This window comes from Spermophilus citellus, assembly GCF_964194105.1.
Source record: "Spermophilus citellus genome assembly, chromosome: 9".
NCBI lineage: Eukaryota > Metazoa > Chordata > Mammalia > Rodentia > Sciuridae > Spermophilus > Spermophilus citellus.
In genome coordinates, this window is record NC_138191.1 from 84,004,752 (window position 1) to 84,030,511 (window position 25,760).

Below are 25,760 nucleotides of genomic sequence, written 5' to 3' on the forward strand. Positions count from 1 at the left end.
TAGAGTAGTGCCCCTGGCTTTAATCCCAAGTGCAAAAATTGACCTGAATTGACTCAAAAGGACTGGCAGCTCATAATAGATTTTTTAGAGATTTGATTGAAGTCTGAGAAGAACCTACTTTAGAACAGTTTTGACATTTGTAAATTAAAAGTGACTACTAGCAAAGTATGGAGCCAATTAGCATAAAAGAAAGATGTTTATTTGCATTTCAACAATTCCCAAGCCACAAAATTGAGTCAAATGTAGTCTTGATGTTTTTTTTTTTTTTTTTTTTTTTTTTTTTTTTTTTTTTTAACTAAATAAATGGTTTAATGGTTGGGTGTGGTAAACCCTGTAAGCCTCTGATCCCAGCTACTCCAGAAATTGAGGAAGGATCACAAGTTCCAGGCCAGCCTGGGTGATTTAGTTTGAATCCCTTTCTCAAAATTTTTAAAAAAGGAGGGCTGGGGATATAGCTCAGTGGTAGAGCACTTGCATGCATGCAGGATGTCCTGGGTTAGATCTCCAGCACTGCCCCTCCACCAAAAAAAGTATCATTGAAAATAATGCCATATTACAGTTTAATTAGCATTTTTGTTCTACATAGACTCTAAAGCAACGGGGTGTCAAAACTAGTGGAATCTGATTCTTACCGAAGGGTGATTGAGGCTCTCACACCTATTTTCATCAATGCTATTGAGGAATCCTGCATTCACATTAGGATATTTATACTGTTCTCTGGGCTATGTTGATAGGAATAAAGTTACATATTCTATTTCAGTTTTTTTTAATGGTATTAAGGATTGAGCCCAGGGTCTTTTTGCACATGTCAGGCAAGTGTTTGCCACCAAGCTCTATCTCTAGTCCTTTTCAAATTTTATTTTGATATAGGATCTCCCTAAATTGCTGAGGCTGGCCTTTCTCAACTCCAGAGTAGCTGGGATTACAAACGTGCATCACCATGCCCAGCTGTTTGTTCAAATTGTATTGAATATTGCCCAGCTGCCCTCCAGAAAACTGCTAACACACCAGTTTCTCTGATTAATACCTGGCTAATTTTTTAAGTAAGCTTTGCTAATATGATAAGTGTGAAATATCATTTAATAATATTTAATTTGCATTTCTTTGATTCAGGGTGACTTTCATGTTTATTGGGCATTAATATGTACTTTATGATTTGCCTACTCATAGTCCAGTTTTTCTTTAAAGTGTTAGCATTTCTCTTAATCCATATGAGTGCTTTATTAATAAGGAAGCTCTTGGCATACATTGCAAACGTGTTTCATAAGGTTTTAATTTTAATCTATTGGAAACATTCTGGTAAAAGTCGTAAAGATCCATCAGTTGGTCAGTTGGTAAAATTGCTTATCTTTTTTTAGAAGAGAAGAACTTTCTGTTTTGTTTGAAAGTGTGTTTGATTCATAAAGGTTCACCCATTAGCCTTTAATAAAGATGTTTAATTAAAACATCCATGAGTTCTGTAGGCTAGAAAGAGGGAAATAAGCCTTTGTAGTGGTACTGGGACAGGAAACAACTGTATCAGGTGACTTAAAAGAATAGAACCTTGTGAGAAGAAATGAGTTGAACAAATGAATTGATTATAAGAAGCTCCCTCAGCTCCAGTGTTAGTCATTGGGAGTGGGTAAAGCTTTCACTCAGGCTTGTTGGGGATTTAATAAAAAGGTTCATGGACTTTTTTGCTGTACTTTCGGAAAAGGTTCAAAGTGCAACACTTGGGGTTGAGGTCTTAGTCCCAGAGATAGCCCTGGTCCTGAAGGCAGTACTTGCTGCAGCAAAAGGAAGAGGAAACTAGGGGTCAAAGCCCTTTACAAGAGATCCACAGGCTGGCTTACCTAAGGTCCCATGGTGGATTTAAGTAGCTCTCCACCATTCTGCCTTGATTTCACTGAAAAGGCACAGGTAAAATGAAACAAGCAGAACTAGGAAAGGTAGGAATAATTGATAGTTGTGAACATTTTGGAGGCCCTTTTATATTGGTGTTTACCGGTATTTTTTATTCAGCATCTATAAAACTATGTTGACTTGTTTTGAAGGCTCCTTATAATTCTCATTAGTGTATTCACCATCTAGAGTTGTACTATCCAATGCAGTAGCCACTAGCCATATATAGTTGTTTGATTATAATCAAAATTCAGTTCTTGGGCTGGGGATATAGCTTAGTTGGTAGAGTGCTTGCCTTGCATGCACAAGGTCCTGGGTTCAATCCTCAGCACCCCCTCCCCCCAAAAAATCAATTCATGAGTCACACTAGACAGTTCAGGTGGTTAACAGTCAATGTAGCTAGTGTATACTGTATTGGACAGTGTTGGCAAAAAAAAATTTCCAACTGATATAGAGGATAAAGCCTGGTGGTGTTTTATAAATAGTAGGTGCTTGAATGATCCTTTGGACTCAAATTACTACTGAGAGTTTGGTTTCCACTCCTTTCCCCCTTTTCCCTTTCTTATTAGCATAGCCAAGACAGTTGTCAGGAACTCAGGTCGGGAATTCTAGGTCCACATGTAACCTTTAGGCTTTGAAGAAAGCTGGCAGGACCACCCTCTAGCTGCAGCCAGAACTGATGCTACCAAGGATTATGACAACTGGAGTAAGGGCTGGGTAAATGGGGCATGCTGTGCTGATTGAGGACACAGACGTTTCAGGCTTGGAGCCTTACCATTTAGAGAATGAGGGAGTCACACCCCATCTTTAACTGATCAAGAGTCAGCTTTTCACCACAGGAGAAGTTGAGTGGGTGAAGGGAACTTGACATGAAAACAGAAAGTGAGATGTGCTGAGGCTCCAGTTCTTCCAATTGGTCAGCGAGAGGAACCTCATGTGAAGGGAGATCATCAATGTTGGAGGGTAAGTAGCCCTCATGGCTGGGAAGGTAGTCCCCTGGGAGAAATGTCAAAGGGCTGGTTATTTTTCCTGCCTTTGAGCCAGTGTCCTTGCTCTCCAGCACCTTATACAGATCCACTAGCTGTCTTGTCCCAGCTTTGAGAGCTCTGGAAGGTAAAGGGCTGGAGGCACTGTACACTGTGTCTTCCTTAGAAGTAAAGTAACCTTGGACTCCTTGTCCCCTTACTGGCCACTTGAGGGAATGGGGATGTCTGAGGACTGGAGTCATTTGATGGAGAACTTCACTGATGACCAGCGGCTCAGGCTCTTCAGGAGTGGACCAGGATATCTGGAGCTTGTCCAAGGGCAGCTGTGTCTTCTCCTGGGAGAAGGAATGAAGAAGCAGCTCTTATTTCTATATAGGGTTCTCAGAGGCCTCACAACCTGGACTGCCTCAGCCCCAAGTGGAACACTGTAGACCCTTAATTTTCAGAGGTAAGGAAAGCAAAGCAGTTAACATTGGTCAGGTAGGCAGGAGCCAGAGACTTCTCCCTCAACCCCCAGTGAGTGAGTCACTACCTGGATCAGCCTTCAGCCTGGCTGTTTCTTCTAATGGGAATTGAGCTATCCTACCTGTTTTCCTCCAGGGCCAGTGAGTACAAAGGAAAGGTTGAGCCTATTTTTTGTCAAGGGGTGGTGACTGAAGTGATGCTAGAGCTGAGTTCTGAGAGATGTGGAGTATGTCCCAAGGATGAAGTGGTGGGCAAAGAGGACTGACATATTCTGGAACCTGCTAGTTATTTCTTCTTATTGGAAAACTGAGGCTTTGGAAATAGGAGAGGGTCACATCGTGGAGGGCCTTGTAAGGGATGCTTAAAGGGTTTGGTCTTTGATGGAACTACTGAAAGCAGTTAACATTGGTCAGGCAAGATAATATCCTTGTCAGATCTGCTTTCAAGAAAGACCACTTGAATAGCTTTTCTGGAAGTTTTCTGTTCTTTTTTCCTTTAGCTAATTTTGTTTGTAACAGATAAAAATTAGCAAATAATTTTCATAAGTAGTTATGAATTTCTCTTTCTCAGTATCCTGTTGGTTACTAGCTCTTCAGTGTCATATCTCTTTCCTTTCTGAACTCTCTGCCCATTCCTGAATCCAAGTCCTAGACACTTCACAAATATTTCTTTTACCAGGCTTTATTTGGACTCTCTTTACATCCTAAAAAGTATCCTACACATGAACTGCCCGATTTTTCTAAAGTAGAGTTCCAATTATTGACATATACACACTTATTTACATATACACACTTCAGCCTGACCATGAGTTCCTGCTTCTTCCTCTACTTCTCCCTGTTTCCCTTCTCAGGCTGCTCCTTCAGCCATGGTCCAGACTTACTTAAGACATTCTTGTAGTGCTACCAAGACACTTCACCCTGCTAATATTTGCTCCACTGTGCTTTCTTGGCCCTTTCCCTTTCCATGAAACCCTTATTGGCCATTCCTTTTATAGGATTCCTACGTGAATGAGGAAAACACAAGTTAGTTTCTTGACACATGATGCTTTGTACTACCACTTTTTTCTTCCTCCTTTTACATGTCTGCAAGCCATTTGCTCATAGGGATCATGTATTAAAGGAGGAGTAGAATGACAAAAAATAAAAATAGCCTTGGGACAGGGCAAACCCTGAGGACTAGTCCCAACTCCAACAACTGGCCTGGATAAACTTGATCAACCTGTCTGGGCCTCAGTTTTCTCATTTGTCAAATGACAAATTGTGCAAGAGAATACAATTTATCTATTGGCCTCTGATGTTGCCACCTTTGCCTTGTGCATGGCAAAGATCAAGAAAGTGAGTGATGGGGCTGTTAGGTTTCCACGAAGGTCCCTCACAAGAGCTAGAAGGGGCACATGTGTGCTTCTCTTAGAAGTCTCCTCTGCTCACTACCCAAACTGGCCTTGGAATGTTGATCTGGCTTGGAACATGGCTGGCAGCTGTGGGAAGCAGAGCTGCCAAAGTGCTGCTACCACAGATGTGGGAGAGATTAGGCAGGGTGTGGAAAGGGCTGGTTGTTTTCACAAGGTGAGGTGTTCACTTTGCCTCCATTAAATCCTTGGCAATACTCAGAGAAGTTGCTCCTCAGAGCTTTCACAGAGTAGGCCCTTGGGCCAAGCCCTTGAGGGGAAGGCCTCTTTAAGCCTTCATTGGTTCAGGAACCTCATGGACACTATTTTAAGCTTTTACAAGCTGGATACTATCCCAGTGATCCCTTTTATGATTTGGCCTTTTCCTTCAGAGCTTTAAGGCACATGATTTTTTTCACTCACATAAGAACTGGTAGGGGGATGTGAGGCTTGAGAGCTCAAAGCACATTTTGTGGAAATGAAAAACACTCCCTTGTATTTCTGCAGTCTGCCTTCAGCAGGCACCAGGAGGGCAATATGACTCCTTAAAAATAGTCTACCCACTTCAAGGGTCAAGCCATATGGCATTCTGAGGCTGCTTCAAGGTTTTCCTCTTGGATGCCATGTTTAAGCTACCTAAAGTTTTTTTTTTTTTTTTTTTTAAAGAGAGAGTGAAAGAGGGGGGAGAGAGAGAGAGAGAATTTTTTAATATTTATTATTTTTTAGTTCTTGGCGGACACAACATCTTTGTTGGTATGTGGTGCTGAGGATCGAACCCGGGCCGCACGCATGCGAGGCGAGCGCGCTACAGCTTGAGCCACATCCCCAGCCCCAAGCTACCTAAAGTTTTAAAAGTTTCTAATTTCATTGTTTATTTTTATTTTTTTGGCAGGGGGTACTAGGGATTGAACTCAGGGGCACTCAACCACTGAGCCACATCTCCAGCCCTACTTTGTATTCTACTTAAAAATGGGGTCTCACTAAGTTGCTAAGTGCCTCACCAATGCTAAGGCTGGTTTTGAACTCACAATTTTCCTGTCTCAGCCTCCCCAGCCACTGGAATTATAGGCGTGCACCACTGCGCCCAGCTTCACTGGTTATTTTTGCAAATAAATATATGAGCATAGTTTTCTAAAACTTTTTTTTTAGGTTCAAAAGGAATATTTAATGAAAATAAAATGGCCCTCATACTTCCAACATTCTCCCCCAGATACAACTGCCATTATTGGTTTTCTATATATCATATGTAGGCTTCCAGAAATATCCTGTGTACCTATTGCAGGCATATAGGTATGTATACAAATTTCCTTCCTTTCATACAGATTAGAACTCACTTTAGACCACTGTTTTTGCTTTCAAGGATGTCAAAGAATTTTAGACACACATCCTTTTTTTTTTTTTTTTTTTTTTTTTTTGCTTATAATGCTGCAATGAGTGGACTTATGCTACACAACTTTCAGCATCTGTATCCTTTCTTTACCTTCTTCCTACTTTACTTTCTCTAACACTGTACACATTTTTCTTAGCATTTGTTATAAGCTTATGACTCCGTATCCCCTATATTACCTGTGCATAGGCAGGCAGAGATCCTGATGCTAAAGCTACAGTTTGAAGGCAGTTGTCTGCAACTGACCCAGAGCTACTTCCCTCTGTGCTGTTTTAGGCTTTTAACACCTTGAAATCTCAGCATTGGAAGAGAATTTCAACTTCATCTGTTTCAACTCCTGGCACTTGAATCCCTCTAATACCAGCAGGGACATCCTTCTAAGGCCTCATGGCTATAGAGTGTTTCCATGGGTCATCACAAGATTGCCACCAAGTGAGGGCTAGTCTGCTCAGCTCAGAGGTTTGGACCAATAGAAACACTTCCCTCACCCTATGCTTAAAGCTCTGTTGGGATGTACAGTGTGATGGTGGACAGCACATATTGCTTGTATGTGAATCTAGTATCATCCTCTATTAGCTAACTAATGTTGCACTAGTTACTTGATTCTTTCTCTGTGCCTCATTTTCCTCATCTGAAAAATGAGGATAATAATAGCACAACCTCTTATTGTTTATTTATTTTTTAATAGTACTGGGGATTGAACCTGGGGGTACTGTACTACTGAGCTACATCCCCAATTTATTTTATTTATTTTATTTTGGGACAGGTCTCACTAAGTTGCTGAGGCTGATCTCAAACTTGATATTTTCCTTCCTTAGTCTCCCAAGTAGAGATTACAGTCATGGGCTACTGAGCCCAGTTTAGCACAACCTCTTAAAACTCTATGTGGATTAAATGTTAATGTATGCAATGTTTTAAAAGTGCCTGTCTTGGGAGGCTTAGGCAGGAGGATCACAAATTCAAAACCAGCCACAGCAACTTAGTGAGGCTATAAGCAACTTAGATGATAATAATAATAATAATAATAATTTAAAAAGTGCCTGGCACAAAGAAAGTAATATATAAATATATATTATATAAATACATATAAGTAAATTCTATATACAATATGCTTACATATTATGTAGTATACTATATGTACTATACAGTATTCATATTTATATACTATATATAATGTATTCTATATTAAAATACACTACACATTGAATATGTTATAGAAATTCATATATATGAAATAGAAATACATATGAAATGTTTATTGCTATTATATATTGTTATAGTAGAATAAATATAATATGTGCTATATAGTATACATTTTTAAAATATATATTATATATAACGTATAAATAAATGATATTATATATACTATACTATATATAAATATACTGAATATATAACATAGTATAATTATATATGGTACATTATATATATTTATAAATGTTTGTATACATATTTCTGTCATTATCACTGTTGTGACTTAACAGGGACAAATCCTTTGATAGAGAGGAGTCATAAAATATGCGTTTTCCCAGGAGGAGAGTAAATGATCTTTGCTTTGTATGACCTTTGTGCTTCACATTATTTAGTCCTCTCAACAGTATACAAAGGAGGTATTGTTCATTCCTATTGTACGGAGGATGAAGCTAGGCTGGGATAGTAGAGTAAGTTGTTCAAGAGTCTCACACATTGTAGTGGCAGAAGCTGACCTCTGGCCAGATTCCAAAGGCATTAAACTGCAGTGACTTGAATTCCTAAAGCAGAGATAGCTGGGATCAGCTCCTTCCCAAAGCAGAGTCTGGTAGTAATGGGCTTCTGGCTGAGGAAGGGTATGGATGACAGAAGGCGGCACTGGGTGATTAAAGAAACGAATCTTGGAGAAGATGGGCTTAAGTAAGGTCTGAGAAAGGGAGTCTGGGACTGTCAATACCCTGGGCAATGGGAAGGATATTGGCACGTTCCTTCCCTCACCTATTGCTCCTCTTAAATGCACAGTCTTGCAGATGCCTTCTATTTCCAGGCCTTCCACTAACAATGGCCCATCCTGCCCTGTGAGCTGTTCTCACCTCCTTTTACTGAGCAACAGTGGCAGCTCCCTTCACTGCCCTTGGCCTCTCGCCTGCCAGCTGAGCAACCTCTCCTTTAAAACCATTTCTTTGCACAATGGAATAGCTTACTGGCTTCCTGCCAAAACCAAAATAGTATTGCTTTTATTTATCTGTTCTATGTTCAGTCAGGATTGGGAAAGTCAAAAGCTTCAATTATCTTGAATTTGGATGAGTCAGTGCTCAGACTAGTATTCAGCAAATGGAAAAAAAAAATATTTCTTATTTCTTTTGAAATAAGATGAGTTGAGGAAGGGAATGTAGGACCTATAGAGGAATAGAACACTATGGTTCTTTTAGTGTTTTGTTGCATAGGTTGCTCTTCAGTTCAGGAAGAAAACAGACATAACAGTGGTAACTCAGCTTGAATGATATCGGCTTACCCATAGGATCTCAGGGTTCCTTGTAACTACAATAGGAACCTTAGATGTGGTCATCACTAGCAACCCATTGACTGACTTCTGAGACTTTATGCCTTACCTCCATGATGGGATATTTCTTGGCCCAAGTGCTGTTTGCTGGGTCTGGAATGTCTCTGCTACACCACTGAGGTCTGAGTAATGAAAGGAGAACAAATGCCCTATAGATGAGAAAACAGTGACATTTGGTTAAGCACATACAATGGCAAGGAAACACAGGTTTCCAGTGTAGTGATTTTGGTGTGGGGGTTGCTTTAGTATACAAAGAGTAAAATATAAACCCTCAAGGACAAAGATAATGGAGTAGTTTCCTATGAAATTCAGATCGATGATAAAGAGTCACCATACAGCCACTTAGGGGTTGCTAAATAAACTATGAAATTTTTCCTCAATGTGATTTTTAGCAATCTCTCACTATCCAGTCATGTATTTATTCAACAAACATTGAATAAGCTCCTAAATACGTGATCATCATAGTGCTTCATGCTGGGGATAGAACAGCAAGTAAGGGTACCTGATCCTGTATCCTTTGAGAACTTATTATTGAGCTAATCAGAATATTTACAAAGAATTTAAGATGATTAATAAATTACTACACTAAAAGTTAAAAAAATACTCAGGATACAATAAGGTATAAATAGCTTGAACTTAAGTATGTTAGCAATGTTTGTACTTGGTGATCAGAAGAAATACAAGTCTTTAATGATACAGAAGGAAAAAAACTCCAAAAAAACCTTATAATTGCATGTGACTTAAATATTTTGCTTATTTTTTGAAAATTTTAAGACCAGTATGAAACATTTTCAAAGATTTAGCATTAATGAACTTTGACAAAGAAAGGTCTCTATAATTTTTTAACTTTTTAAAGTGAGAGATATTGTTATATGACACAAAGAAAAGTGTTTTTCTCCAAAGAAATATGATCACTGATATCTGTAGTCTGGTATAGAGGCAACTGGGGGCAATAGCCAAGGAATGGTTGGCCAATAAGATGGAAGAAAATTAGGTTCCCAAGTGACTGGAACAGAGCTGGCTGCCAGCCTGGATGATTTTCCTAAGAACTGGTATATGGAAGGAATAATTAAAATTAAAACACTGTATTTGAGTTTTCCTGATTTTTTTTAAACAGCAGTTTAGCCTTCACCCTGATATCTACTGTTTACATGAAGAGCCTATATGTGATCCTAGTTGACTTTTGCGTTAAACTTTTTCAAAGTATACCTAAGAGAGCACTGCTTTGACATATTTATCACACATTAGATCTTCAATAAACTAAAGCCTTCCAGAGAAGTTCAATGGCTAGCACAATAATGTTGAGCTAGTTTTACTTTGACTATTTCTATTTCTATTTCTTTACTTGGGATTTGAAGAAAGCTTTGTATCAAATAACAAACTAAATATTTTTCTTTACAAAATAATGTATGTTTACTAAGGAAACTTCAGAAATTATAGTTAAATAGAAAAAACTAAAATTACCTTTGATTTTATTCCCAGATACAACCTCTATTAATATTGTGTTATATATCTTTGGGGTAGAACATTAATTGCCTCCCACCATCTATTTTCCCCTATTTCCTAGGAAGAGTACCCTCATTTAGTGGACTAACAGTACACCCAACTTAAAGACCACTTTCTAGTTATGATGCCAACTACTGGACCATGAGGTAAACTTGAGGATGGAAGTTACATCAGGACAGTGTAGCAGAAAAACAGAAGATGGCTAGGTCCCTGGTGACTGGAGCCACCATATTAGCCCTTTACTTAAGCTTATTTCTTTAACCTGGGGGAGAAAGTGTGTATATGCAAGACTGGGAATTGAACCTAATGGTGCTCTACCACTGAACTATGCACCCAGTCCATTTTATTTTTTTATTTTGAGACAGGGTCTTAATGAGTTTCCCAGGCTGGTCTTGAATTTGTAATCTTCCTGACTTGGCCTCCTCAGTAATTGGGATTACAGGCATGTGTCATCATGCCCTGCATATTTTGACTTTTATATTATGTACGACCAATTTATATATCTTTCATATGTATGTGTGTGTACGCACTATTTCTAAGAAATTAATATATGTATATTTGTCTTGAAAACTGCTTTAAAAAGTATAATATAACAAATAGCATTTAATTTTCTTCTATATCATCTTTTTTTTAAATATGGGATCTTGGTATGTTACTCAGGCTGGTCTGAAATCTGTGGGCTCAAATGATTCTCCCATTTCAGCCTCCAGAGTAGCTGGGACTACAGGTGTGTGCCACCATGCCCAGCTTCTACATCATCTGTAATGGATGCATAATATGTTATAATATGCAATATGTTGTGATTTAGTTAACCAATCCCATTAGAGTGGGAAGTTAGGTTATTTAAATATTTTCTTTATGAACAATATTTCAGTAAACAATTTCCACTAACTATCTGCATATATCTATGATATATTTAAATATAAATACCTAGGTAGGAATTGCTAGGGCATAGGTACACTTTTTAAAACTCAACACATACTGTTGTCTAAAAATGGTGAATAAATTTATTCTGCCACCAGCAATGTATGTCTGTTTGCCTGACCCATAGCAGTAACAGATATTATTATTTTAAAAATACATTTACCAAATAGGTATAACCAACTCACTTTTGCCGGAAGTACCGTACTGAGAAAACACCCACCATGATGATGGCAATGCAAATGCTTGGCGTCATAAACATGTTCCAACTGGCTTTACCTGAAAAGTTAGAAAATCCTATTACGGTTATTTTCAATGAACATTTCAAAATACTGACCTATAAATAGAACTTTACTTTTTGTGTGAATTCTCTGGGCCCTACTCACAGCTCTTGGGCGGTTGGACTCAGGAACAAGGTCAAGCCATTTTTTTGCATTTGGTTAGGGAAAAAGGAGCTCCAAGTTTCAATCCAGCTCTGCTACTAACAGATGTGTGATCTGCAGACCTCAGTTACTTGATCTGTAAAATGTGAATGATGATGTCTACCTTCCAGGTGGTTATGAAGATTAGAGATGGTGTATTTAAAGCATATGGAAATATATTGAATATCCGAGGCCCTCAAGAAATGGTAGCTACTAATTTTACCAAACCATTGGATAAGCCCTCTATCTATCTGAGAATCTTTGAAATTGTGCTTGTTCCTTCCTATGAAAAGAATGAGAGCATTTCACTATCTATTGAAATTATTTATTAATTCACCCAACATTTACTGAGTACTATCCACCTATCAGGCCTTAGTAGGTGCTGAGATGCAAAGATGAATAGAACATGGGCTCTGCTGTCTTACAAAGTTGTGAATACAGTACAGAAGACAGCTGTGTAAACATGTAAGCCATCAACTTATAATGTCATGGGATATGTGCATTCACAGTATTCATGGGCAGTGTAGCAGAGAACAACATAGGAAACTGCCTCACTGTGGGAGCTGAGGAGGGTTTTGAAAATGGCATGATGTCAAAAGTTTAGAATTTAGAAGATGAATAGGAATCAGCTAAGTGGACAAGTTAAGGCCAGACCAGACCAGGAAACAGGCGAAGTCTTGGAAGGAGGAAGAGTGCAGCACTTTCAAGCAGGTGCAGGTAGTCTGGTCTTACTTTATCATAGGAATGATGAGATGTATGGCAAAGGATAGAGCCAGATGGCTAACAGGACCAGGTAGGACCTGGTGACCAAGAAATTTGAATTCTAGCTTGATGGCTCCTGGAGAACTACTGATGAATTGCAACCAGAGATGGAATGTCAGCAAGGGGTAAGAGAGAGAAGGAGCCACAGGAGCAGAGGCAGAGTTCCCTTAGGCCATGTGCTAACAAGGCTGAATTCAGGAGTTAAGGAGGCAGCCTTTCTCCACCCAACACAATCTGCATGATCTGCCATTTCTTCATCATCTGCCTTCCTTTCTGGGCTGATGGGACAAGTTAGGAGAAACCACCAATAGAGAGATGATGGGTCTTTAGTCCACATTAATTATTCACACCTCATCATTCATAGGAGAACTAGGAAGATGAGAAGAAGGCTTGATAGTTTTTCGAAGGAGAATTTCCTGACAGAACAACAAAGTCCTGAAATGATCAACTTGATGCTGTATGTCATAAAGCAAGAACAGCTTGTTGTACGCTTAGAGCAGAAGCAAATGAGCGCTGCCAGAGAGAACAGTCTGACTTAGCAGGTGGAGAGAAGCCCATGTTAGCTGGGTCACTTACTCATACACTCAAATTTAACTGAAGGAACTAAGATCTCAGTTTCGTTTTTAGTTCTGCCACTTACCATCTCTGTGTTGTTGGATAATCTTTCTACATCTTGGTTCTCTCACTAGTACAATTCCCTCACATTTTAAAATATATTTCATATTAAGTGTTTGGAAATATGGGCCATGTATAGCCATGTAAGTTTGGTAAGAATAAATTAGCTAAAGTATGTATTATAGTTTGAATTGTTTACCCTTAAACTTCATAGTTGAAGTCCTACCTGAAAACGTGACCTTATTTGAAAATAGAGCCACTGCAGATATTACTAGTTAAGGTAAGTACTGGAAGGATGAGCCCTTAATCCAATGACTGGTGTCCTTATAAAAAGGAGGAAAATTGGGCACAGGGAGAAAACAAGATGAAAGCAGAGATCTACAGGCCAATGAACATCAATGATGGTCTGTAAACTACCAGAAGCTCTGAAAGGCCAAGCACAGATCCCCTCCCACAGCCCCCAGATGGAACACACCCTGATGACCCCTTGATCTTGGACTTTTGCCTCTAGAACTGTGAGACAATACATTTCTGTTGGTTGAAGCACTCAGTTTCTGGTACTTTGTTACAGTAACAGCACTTTTCAGAATGACTATTACATAATAACTACCTCATATGCAATAAGTGCTACTATTATTGCTCATGTGACTTTCTTCCTTTGAACAGATGTTTAGTGAATATGTATTAGGGACCACTCTAGACCTTGAGTTCAGAGATAAACAGATGTCAATCCCTGCCTACTGGAAGGAGAAATCTGAGTACGGGTAAAGGGAAGGGAAGATCAAGGTGCTTTTGAGAATGCTTCCTGGAGGAGGAAACATTTCTGCTGAGTTTTGGAAAATGAATTGACACTGTGTCTAAGCAGACAGTGGAGGGGGAGGGCACTCCTGTTTGGAGGCAACAGCAAGTGAAAAGGTATGGCAGCAAGAAAGGAATTACAGAATTAAGGAAATTTTGATGTTTTCGATGTGGCATGCAGTGGGAGTGTACACTTGAAAGAATACAGGGTGGACTCACCATCTTTAAAGTCATCTCTTACCTTGTGGAGAAAATTCCCTTTCATTTCCCTGGGGACTTTCACCAGCTGCCGTCAGAGCTGTCATCCACAGGATGTATGTCACTCTGGGCTGCAGGCTGTTTATTAGATATGAATTTTGAGAGAGGCTATAAGGAATTTCTGAAAGGCAAAGAAAGAAGAAAAGCATGTATTAAAGGAAATTGTTCAGTGTGGGCTTTCACTCATTTTTATTGTTTAATGCTTCATTTAATTTAAAAGGGAAAATACATTGTCATTTTAAAATTATCCTAATTCATCAGGGCTTAATATTTTAGTAGGGCCTATAACTGTCATTTATGAAGGTCTCACTCCATAGTGTACCAAACAAACTAAATATTACCTTTTTTTTGTGGTAAAATCTTACACATTTTTTTTGCCATTTTTTTGTCTTTGAAATAATTTAGCTGTAGTAATTTTTAGTGTTTCTGGCATTTATCAGGTACATTTGAGAATTCTAAAGGAGAAAAGTAAGTATACAAATTGTTTTCAAGAAAAGGAAATTTTTAAAGCAGCTACATTTAGCAATTAATGAAACAGGTGTTGTGGGAGACTAACCTTGCATGTGACTGAGTCACACTCCCTGGCTGGGTGCTGAGGCGCTCAGTCAAAGAAATGTGGCAGAGTTTTCCCCACCCTTCTTGGGTTCGGGGGTGGGGTCTAGTGCATGGTGTGTCTTGCTACAGCCCCATGGGTGAAGATATGCTCACCTGTTCCTTTGTAATATAACCAACTCCTTGCCCTGTTTAGGATAGAATCTTCCATGGAAGTACCTTGTGTGTATGTCCCCTTCTCTTGTTGTGTCCTTGGGTGTGGCCTACCCAGGTGTCAGTCAACCTGCTGACAGTGGACATCATGAAGATAGACTCAGCCCCCTGAAACTGACCCCTTGCCTCATTTGAATAGCTTCTCCTCAATAAAAGGGGTCAGCGTGTGCTCTTGCTCTCTCTCTTCCTGTGGACCCTTAAGGTTAGAGGAGCTGTCACTGTGACCCCGAACAAAAAGGTATTTGTCTCTCTTGTGTGGTTATTTTGCGCAGCCCAGTCAGCCAAGTTCAACTGGAGTGACCCCTGAGCCTTTTAGTAGCAAGAACAGAAACCTGGCAGGTGTGGTAGCACATGCCTGTAATCCCAGCAAATTTGGGAGACTGAGGCAGGAGTATCACAAGTTTGAGGTCAGCAATTTAGTAAAACTTCTCGCAAATAAAAAGTTAAAAAAATAAAATACTGAGCATGTAGCTCAGTGGTGAAGCACCCCTGTATTCAATCCCCAGTACTCACAAAAGATAGAATAGACATTTACTTAACATCTTAAAATTGTGATTTCGTACATTTTTGTAGGCTCTGGGTCCTGAGCTTACAGGGCTTAACATGACGGTCTGCTTCAGTTTGTCATGAAATCAATCATTAACAACTAGAGCAATGGTACTGAGGTTAGATTTGGTAGCTGTACGCCCAGATTTCTAATTCCTTATGCTCTCAACACCCCTGCAGTTTCTCGCAGGGAAGATTTTGTTTTCTGAGCAATGCACCCATGCTGTTTTTCTCCCCCAAGAAACATGAGTGTTGGTAGCTTTTAGAAAGCAGGCAATCATCTCCAGTATTCTGCAGGGTGAGGGTTTTGGGGTGAACTCTCAAAAACTGGGGAGGTGTGTAACCTTAAGGCCAGCGCTGGAGCAGAAGGAGAGGCTGGCACATTCAGATGCCGGTGCCTGTGGGGGCGGAAGTGAAAACTAGGACTGTCACAAACTGGCTCACAAACTCCTGGGCAAATCCAAAGACACTCTGCATGCTGCAATGATTTCAACACTCATGGGTATTTGTTGACTGGCTGGCAAGGCACTGACCATACAGAGCACAGAACCAACCTCAAAGAGTTCACCATCTAAAGGAAAAAACCGATGCCTTCCACAGTCCTGTTTTTCATGGGTAGCTAGGAAGATGGAGCCCTGTGTGTCCTTTCCATTCAACCCAAAGTGCCGAGGCCTGAGCAGATCATTTCACAGCTGTGACTCTCAGAGTGACTTTTATAATTTACATCCTGTTGGGAAAAGTATCTTGTGGAAAATTCCCAAGTCTACTAGTAGCTTGGTGAAATTGCTTGCATAGAATTAAGCTGTATTATGATTGAACTCTCTCTCTCTCTCTCTCACACACACACACACACACACACACACATGCACACGCACACACACATACACACACCCTTTTCCTATTCCTAAATCAGAAGATTAAAAGATTAATTTTAGAAAGAGCTTCCGCTCATCTTTCTGAACCAAAACATCAGCAGGCATTGGGGAGACAACCATCCAACTGTGTGAGGGTATCCTGAGCTCTAGGAGTGAAATGAGATGTTGGAACAGAAGGGATGGGATCTGTATGGTTTGCATGGCTTATAAAGTTTATTCACACATGTATATTTGAAGAACAAAAATAGCAACTCTATGAGGGAACAGAGAAGAGGGTGGTGGAGTCAGCAGTTTGGTTGGCAGAATAGGCTGAGTTGTGTAATGGGAGACAGGAGTCAAGCAGGAAAGACTGGTTCTGCTGCCTCTGGGCTGTGATCCCTGGCAGGGATAAGTGGGCCAGTAAAGCTTCAGCCATGCGAAACCTTAGACTCAGATTGATCAATAATAAAGGCAACAGTTTAGCAAAGATGTGATAGTTATCAACAGAAAGGCAGTGGGTAGGAGAGTCAAGTGGACCAGGTAAAATAGCTGTATTGTTCCTGGAAATAAGTTTTTACCTAAGAATCCTCACTGGGTGTAATAGAGGATAGGGAAGTGTTCACCCATTTGTTATCCAAGAAATACCACTTTGATTAAGCACCTACTGTGTGTCTCGGTGTATTCTAGGTAGAGATGACAGTGGTGAGAAAATTGCCATGGCTGCTGCCCTTGAACTTTTGGAGTCTATTAGCAGGGACCATTCAGTGGTAGTGACGTGTAACGGATCCTAAGTGGGAGAGGCTGTACCAGAATCTCCTATGGGATTAATAACATGCGGACGGCTTAGGCCCAGTTCTCTCTCCCCTTTCCTGTCCAGGAGGACTAAGCATCCTTTGCTTTGGGCTCCTAACACTTGCATGTGCCTTAGGACTGCAGCCTGGTTAATGGTGCCAAGATAAGGGAGATGGAGCCTCTTGCTTCTCAGGGCACCACCCTTGCTTTCTATTGTGATGCTCCTCTTTGCTGGTGTTTTCCTCCTGTCTCCTCTACCTACTACTGCCATCCAGAAACTACTCTCTTGAATTCACAAATGATTTCTGTTTGCCAAATGCAATAAGCTGTTGTCAGTTCTCAATCATAGCAGTTATACTATCTCTTTCCCTCTCTCTCCCTACTGACATCTCTGAAGGGAACATCATCAATTAGTGTTTAGTAAATTAAGTGAAAGTATAACCTAAAATGGTATGAAATGGAACAATGAATTGAATTTGCTCTCTTCCCTTTTAAAATAATCTTACATAGACTTTAGGTTCATCCAATTTGCAGCAAAATAAGATAGATATTTCCTTTGATATCTATAAGAATGGCTTCAAGAGCCAACTGACCATGGTTGTAAACAGGCATCTCAGTTTAAACTCTGTCAAAATGAAAATCACTTTTGGGGTCAAATTTCACATGAAGAATTCCAAATGGCCCGTGAAGAAGTCAATTGACTCTTGGGGTCACCTCTTGGGATGTATTTCAGAACTGACACCCTGAGGGGTAAGTGGGAAGCAGTTCTGTTTGGTGATATATTCTGTTTATCAATGGTGGATTAGATAAGCAAATGACTGTAAGATTTTATAATGGAATATTATGGTGCTGTTAAAAAATAAATGAGGCAAAATTCATGGAGCAAAAGATCTGTTTTGAATGGTAAAACAAAATGTAGATCAAAATATAGAACAGATTCTAAATATATTCTTGTATTTGCATTACTTTTGTTTTTTTAAGAACGAAGAACTGCTAACAATTCAAATGCAAAGAAAGGGAGAATTTTCATTTTATATCTTTCTGAACTACTTGAACTTTTTAACATGTGCACATATATTTATATAATAAAAATTAACTAGCTTTGGAAGTCGCACTTTTGGAGAAGCAATACTGCAGATCTTCTAAGATCAAGAGATAAGACAATCCCTTAGGAAAAAGTCACTCCTGTCGGTGGGCTTCTGTCATCTACCTCTCAGGATAGCTTTATTACATTTTTCTTGGACCTAATAATGCTCATGAACAAATAAAAATGTTCTTTCTTTATGATAAATGCTCCTGAAAGAAAGCCAATTGTTTATGAAATGAAGAAGCCAAGGGGAAAAAAAAGGAGCTTTGATTAAATCAAAGATTGGAACATCAAATCTTGGAAGTGACTTAAAGCAGTTACATGAATGAGTAGTGTTTCATGAAATCATTTGAGATAATGCTGCAGCCAGAATTTATTTTAATTGCTTTGGCTTTATAGTTATAGAATGATTATGGGTCATAAAGGCTTACAGTATTGTAATTTATTCATTTTAAGGAGAAAGTAATGTGCTATGGTGGCAACTGCAAATGTGAGGATTTATAAATTCTCCAAATGTTGCCAGGTGCAGTGGTGCGCACCTGTAATCCCAGCCACTTGGGAGACTGAGGCAGGAGAATCGTGAGATCAAAGCCAGCCTCAGCAACTTAGTGAAGCTCTAAGCAAATTAGCAAGACCTTCTCTCAAAGTAAAACTAAAAATAAATGTTGGGGATATGGCTCAGTGGTTAAACACCCCTGGGTGCAATCCCTGTTACAAAAAAAAAAAAAAAACAAAAAACAAAAAAAAAAAACAACCAAAAAGTTCTCCAAATGTGTTGTTCACAAACCTCAAGGGCCTACAGAGTTAGTATTAAAAGGCCTAGATTGCTTTTTGAAATGCTCTCTCTGCCTGTGAACAGGCACCTTGAGAACCTAATTTACTTCATTTCTGTAGTCTTACAATTTGCTTGGCACAGGATGACTTTTGTCTTAATTGAATTCATTGCACAAATACTTATGGAGTCCTTACCAGGCACCAGGCATGGTGCTAGCACTGTGTGTGGACACACACATGCCCAAACTTGTGTTTTCCCCATATCCAAACAGGAGACCCCCCAGCACATGGTCCTCACACTTACCACAGAGCCCTGGCTGGGAGCTTGAGTCCCTCTCCTTCCAGTATATCCTGTAGTGGAGGATGCAGCCCATTTTCTCCTGGACTGGAATATGGTTCCATGAAATTAAGATGCTTCCCTTTTCCTCCACGATGGCATTGATGTGGGGGCCTTTCAGTGGTGCTGGAAAGAAGGACATAAGACACTTCTGTCACCCTCCAAATCTAAAAGTGAAGTGAAATTTGGCAAAAGGTCCCAAGGTTCACCTTTGTACTTGGAGCTACCCCAGATGGAGCTGCATCCTCCTTGATCCCTGGACAGGGCATGCACTCGGATCTCATAACAGACGTAGGGCTTTATATTCTCTGCAAGGAAAAGAGAGTTCTTAGAATAGGTGTGCTATTGCCTGGTGGGTCACTCGGGGAGCCATTTTAATATCTTCATCCAGGGCATTTCTTGCCTTAGTCTGAAGATGGTTCAAGGACAGTCTGGACTGAGAATAAAGGGATGACCTGAGTTACAAATTCTCAGCATCCTATTTGCCATGATGCCCGCTTTTAGAAATCAATGCTCCCAACTTCCAAGAATGAAACAAATCAACCAACCAACCTGTCTCTTCATACAAACAGGATTGTCATGACTAAGGAGACAAATCCATTCAGGTTCCAGCAAGGAATACAAACACATGCAGACTGACTTGGGGAGGGTGTACATGTCGGGGGCAAAACAAACTAACAACTCACCTTGAAGGAAAAAACCTCTGACTTCTACAAAGAAATCATTTGTTGTTTACAAGAAAGTGAGGCTGGCATTTTGCAGGCACAGCACCTGAGTAGCTTTTCTAATTCCACGATGCTTATCAGGATCTGAGAGGGTGGCTCCAGATGGCACAGTGGGGATGACTAACCAGGGCACTCTCAGTGCAACCCGACCCCTTGCTCCTGCCTGGCCTCCCCTCCCTTGTTCCACTTAGGTCTCCAAGTTGCTTCACAGCCTGGAGATTTGGATGAGTCCCAGGAATGCTAATGCTCCTTCCCAGCTTTTAAAGAGCCACACTGCCCTTTAGTGTCAGTCATGAAGCTTATTGACAAGTTCCTCTTCCTTCCCCAAACTCCTATTTCCACTAATCTCAAGAGTTCTGCTGCCTGTAAAAAAAAAAAAAAACAAAACAAACAAGAAACAAACAAAAAAACCCTTGCCCCCATATATTCTGCCCATGATATATCTTCAAATTCCAAGTGAAATTTGAAAGGAAAAAGAGAGATAATCCCTGCTAGGTAACTATAGTAGCAGGAGGTCAAAGTAAGAACTCTCCAATATTGCTTAATGCTCTGCTGATAGATTGCTAGAGTTCCTTACACTGACAATTGATTGAAGTTCAAGGTCTTCTTTGGGGGAGCAGAGGAATTCTACATGATAGAATAATTTACTAAATTGGATGTGTTTTTATAAAAATCCATTGTCCCTAAATGTTCCAGTAAGTAGACAGCACACAAAGCAACCAGTCCTGTCAGAAGAGATCACAAATTGGAAAGCACGCCATGGGTGATTTCCAATTCCAATTTGTGAACCAAACGAAATGGAGAAAAGAACCCTCGACAGCCCTAGTCTCATAATCCAAAGATTATCTGTGGGTGGCATCCAGACTGAGAAGTTCAAAGGGCCACAGAGGATATGGAATCATATTTCATCTGGGAAGGTTCTGGTGTGGCTTTCTGCTCCCAGTACCTGGCTGTTCTACCTTTAGTCATGGAAGGTGCCAGTGAGTAGGCCAGATGGAGATCTGGTAATTCCAGAAGAGCTCACTAGGTTCTAGGTTCCATGCTGAGTCAGGGCAGCAGCCTTGGGAACTGCCACATCAGATGTTGTGGGTTTCTTCCTGTGAATGGGCCACCCTTAGTGGAGGAGGGAAAACATGGGGCTCCATAACTCAGCTGTGTTACCCTTTCCAAAGACAGGAGAACTCCAGCAAGGCTTGTTCCCTGGTTCTGTTCAATTTTTCTGACTGATTCTATATGAACGTTCCCTAATCACATCTGCCCACATTTTAAGAACCTTCAATGGAAAAAGTCCCTACTCCTAAGACCTTCATTTAGTCCCTGCAGCCATGCCCCCCTCCCCCGTCTTCTTTTAATTTCCTTGCTACAGTGTGGCCCCACCACTTCCACACATAATACACACCTGGTGCCCTTGAGCAAAGGCCCCAGTCCATGTTTAAAAGCCATCTCTTAAGTGGTTTTTCTGCAGAAAGCTAATTTCACCTCTCAAGTGTGAGAGAGAAGGAAGTGAGATGGGAGCAGGCAGAAGAGGGAACCAATTCATCTAGATGTTAGACCAGCCCGGCCCCCATTTCCAGGCACTGTACTGGTGTATATTTGTAAAAGGAATGTTCACATGGTCAGAAGCATTTTCACCCAGCTTTGGCCCCACCAACCTACAATCTAGGCATCAGATCATATTCTGAACACTCAACTCTGGCCCCAGTCAGAAACTGGGAACAGGTTCTGGTGTGCGACCACTGGCAATGGGGGATCTTACCGACTGGAGAAGGCCCGTTAAAATTCATGGCAAGTATAAATTACTTAATATTTCAAGTGTATATTTCTAGAATCTAAAGTCATTTTACTCATTAGTATGTTGATTTTGTTCAAGTGCATAATTCTAAAGAGCTTAACAACACTTATCTGACTAAGTGCATAAAACATTCTGTATTGTCATCTATTTCATGGTGTTTGTAAAGAATTAGAGGATTTCCAAAGAAGGAACTATGGGGCAAATAGTTCAAACTGTCCACCATGGTGAGTCCTGATATAGTTTGTAATAACAGCTTACAATTTCACAGTTCAGTGAATGCTTTTTCTATCCATGGTTCTGTCTGATTTGATAGGCAGAACAGTCCTGAAAGAGAATTGGTTCTACTGAAAAAACTTGGGATGATGCCTTGATAGGTAATTGATTGTCCTATTAGAGACCATCAAAGTTGCTTCTCAAAATTGATACCTGACTTCTTTTAATTTCCATTTGGGATTTAGGCTTGTTCTCCAGGGACAGCAAAAGAAACACACTTTTTGTTTTTTTTTTTTTTTTTTTTTTTTTGAGACAGGGCCTCACCATGGTGTCTAGTTTAGCCTCCAACTCCTGGGCTCAAGTGGTCCTCCTTGCTCAGCCACCTGAGTAACTGAGACTACAGGCACCCCAATTTTATGCCCATACTTGTTTAAAAGAAGCAACAGCCATACCATCAACCAGCCCCTTCTCCCCAACCACCCACATACCTAGAATTCTCTTCTATAGGCTAAATGGATTTGAAGTTTTAGTCTCCCAATGACTTGCTCACCTTTCTTTGGAAGTTTGCTGGGTTATATATGCAGTGTTCTCTTTAAGGGTGATGATTAAAACTTAACCTACTAGAAGTTTAGGCAGCCAGACTATAAAAGGGGCACACAGTTAAGGACCAGCTCATGTATCATTATACTCTGTGCCCTGTTTATTTTATCATACAAATCTTGGGTCCTTAAGAAGGGTGTACAACATCCTCCTAGACAGGTGTAATGATTGTCATGGTGCAATGAAAATATGGGATTTAGAGCCTGCAGACCTATTAAACTCTTAGGTCTGAACATTTAGTAATAACATTATGATAGCTAAATTATTGTGTACTTAATGTATGTTGGGCCCCATTCAAAACATTCTCCATGTTAATTCAGTTAGCTCTCACAACAATCCAATGAAGTAATACTGTGCTCATTTTTCAGATGAGGAAACTGAGGCACACAAGTTAAGTAATTTGCCCTAGATCACACAGCTATTTGTGACATGAGCCAGGACTCAGACCCAGTTAGTGTAGCTGCAGACCCAGAACTTAGAATCACTAGGCTGTACTTGAAATAACTAATTAACCAAATTCTGTTCAAACATGTAAATGTATTTTCAGATGTTTTCTCTCACTTGATTCTAACCACTGACACATTCAGAACTTGAGGAATAGGGACACCCGTTATCATACAGACAATTCTGAATTTATTATCATGGCAATGATAAGTAGCAGAATAGGAAATGAAAGATCCCCTTTCTCATCTGTATGATGGATTCAAAATAAAGACTGTTCATCTGCATGATTGTTTTGAGTTGAACAAATTTCCAAAGGAATTTCTTCCCCATCCTAGACAGAGTTATCTGTCCTTGAGCACTCACCCATCCTAGGAATGAAATAATCCAGATTTTGGGGATAGTACCAGAAGATCTTGGAAATGACTGTCTCCCAAATTAACAAGTGGATTTTAACTCCAACAGAGAACATGTGGAGTGTAGCCTTTGAATCACCTCTTCAAAAACCCACGGTTCCTGCTGATGGGCAGAATCACAGCATTTGGGATAGGAGTCCCTGTGTTTCTCCTTTGCTAGCAAAGCAATAAACCTTCTTTTTCCTTTTTCTACCAAAAAAAAAAAAAATTCAAAGGTAAAAGTACCTATCACACTGACAGGTCAGCTTAGCTCTTAGCATAATCTTTGGGTTCAAGTACATTCATCTTCTTAGGCACTGTGCTAGGGGTATGATTTTTCCATTAATATCAGGATTTTTTAGTCAACACATTGACCTTTTATGATTCTGGTGGTGTATTCTGCAGTGCTTTCTTGATGGACTTAGGTTGTCACTATCCATTGTCATCTTGGGTTATCATGTCATTGAAGGCAAGGTTCTGGATCCTGGTCTGCAGCTTCCCCAAACAAATGTGAACTTGGTAGCTTGCTAAGGTGAAAGTGAACAATTCAGTACCTGAAATCAGAGCTGACATATTGTAGGGGGGCACCCACAGCCAGCTTGGAGGAGGTTGTGTGCTGCCCACAAGATGGAGCGCCCTCCATTCCACCACGTACTGCTGAACGGCTGAGGCAGCTTTCTCGGGGGCCTGCCAGGTCACCACAATGCCACCTACATCCTCCGAATATGCAGACACCTGGTGAGGAGCCAGCAATCCTTTAGAGGGGAAAAAGAAGCGGGACAAAATCAGAATAGATAAAGGTAGAAAAACACAACAGCTCATCCCAGCCAAGTTTTAGGAAGAACCAATCTCTTGCTCTTTTTGGGGGGAGTACCAGGGATTGAACTCAGGGGCACTCAACCAGTGAGCTACATCCCCAGCTCCTTTTATATTTTATTTTGAACAAAGTCTTGCTAAGTTGCTTAGGGCCTTGCTAAGTTGCTGGCTTTGAACTCTTGATGCTCCTGCCTCAGTCTCCTGAGCTGCTGGGGTTACAGGCATGTGCATTACAGGCCACCACGCCCTGCCCAATCTCTCTTTAAGGACTTCAGCACCGCAGATTTAGGGTCTCTCTACTTCTCAGACTGTGGAGAATTAGCACTGCCAGCTCTTGCAAAGATGGCGTGGAATTATATGTAGAGTTATTATCCTCCTGTGCTTCATTCCTCTTTCCACTCCTGTGTGCCCCAAGTGCCTATTCTAGGGAATGTAATACCATATGATTCTAGATGTGTCCTTGAAAATTAGTGTGGATTTGTGCTTGTGTGTTGTGTTTTCATGAACATATTAGATTATTGAGAGCTCTTTCATCTAAGGCTTTTTCTAACGTGTTTTCACTCAGACATATCTATTATGCTGCTATATGGACATATCTATTATGTTTCTCGGACATATCTATTATGCTGCTATATGGAAATCCAGCTCTTTCCTTCAAACAGCTGCCTAAACCCTTTCCTTGTCCAGTCTCCAAGTGACCAGCTGGAGGTTCCTTCCTGCTCTTGGCCAGTACAGACAGGGATGCAGGAAACGATCTCTTACATGACCTCTTGTGCAGCTGTGCATTTCTGAATATTTGTGCACAGCTGTAGAGTTAATTCACATACAATTTCACTTAATACTAAGTGAATTGAGGTCAATCTGTAAAATAGCCAGTTGAGTTGGGGATTTAGCTCAGTGGTAGTGCACTTGCCCGGTATGTACAAAGGCCCTGGATTTGACTCCCAGCTCCACAAACATATATATACATATATAGTCATTTGATGCTCCAACAAGATTAACATGAGGGTTCTCATTCTTCCATCAACCCTTGATATTTGGATTTCCTAATTTTTGCCAATTTGAAATATGTAAAATAATACTTGATGGTGTTCTTTTCATTTTTCTGATTTTTTGTGAAGCTGAGCTTTTCTTCACCGATTACTCACTGTTCAACTTTGTCCTTCTTTAACTGCCTATTCATAAATGTCACTCATTTTTTTCTGTTGAGTTTCCTGTTTTCTCTGATTGGCAGAAATAGCTTTTATGTTCTAAGTATTATTCATTTATCAGTTTTCAACACTTTTACTCCAGTCTGTTAATTTTCTGATAACTTTATCATGTGTTTGTCCCACATATATAGCTACATTGATGTTGGTAAATTTATCCATGGTTTGGGCATTTTGAGTCTTATTTATAAAATCCTCCCCTCTACAGTCATGAATATACTCAGTTATGTTTTGTCCTCTTGGCTTTTATTTATATTTATATTTTTATTTTTTTTTAGTTTTATCTTTTTACATTGAGACTTTTAGTTCAAATCCATCCAAGGGGTTATTTATTTATTTATTTTATGGTACCAGGGATTGAACTCAGGGGTACTTGACCACTGAGCCACATCCCCACCCCTGTTTTGTATTTTATTTAGAGACAGGGTCTCACTGAGTTGTTTAGTACCTTGCAGTTGCTGAGGCTGGATTTGAACTCATAATCCTCCTGTCTC

General features: G+C 40.1%; 1 protein-coding gene and 1 long non-coding RNA gene across 2 annotated transcripts in view; both read right to left on the bottom strand.

Moving 5' to 3' along the window:
- Window positions 1-291: 291 nt before the first annotated feature.
- The window catches only part of IL12RB2 (interleukin 12 receptor subunit beta 2), an 86,907-nt gene continuing 61,438 nt past the window's right edge, over window positions 292-25,760 (bottom strand). The window contains 7 exon segments of the mRNA XM_081308351.1: window positions 292-3,202; window positions 8,689-8,788; window positions 11,255-11,345; window positions 13,905-14,042; window positions 19,044-19,202; window positions 19,286-19,384; window positions 23,797-23,997. Coding sequence (XP_081164477.1) covers window positions 2,660-3,202; window positions 8,689-8,788; window positions 11,255-11,345; window positions 13,905-14,042; window positions 19,044-19,202; window positions 19,286-19,384; window positions 23,797-23,997 — 1,331 coding nt within the window. The 3' untranslated portion in view covers window positions 292-2,659.
- LOC308656974 lies at window positions 3,809-7,200 on the bottom strand. The gene is made up of 2 exons (XR_014023819.1): window positions 5,560-7,200; window positions 3,809-5,355 (listed from the first exon to the last, which is right to left on the bottom strand). It is a non-coding gene; the product is annotated as an uncharacterized lncRNA (long non-coding RNA).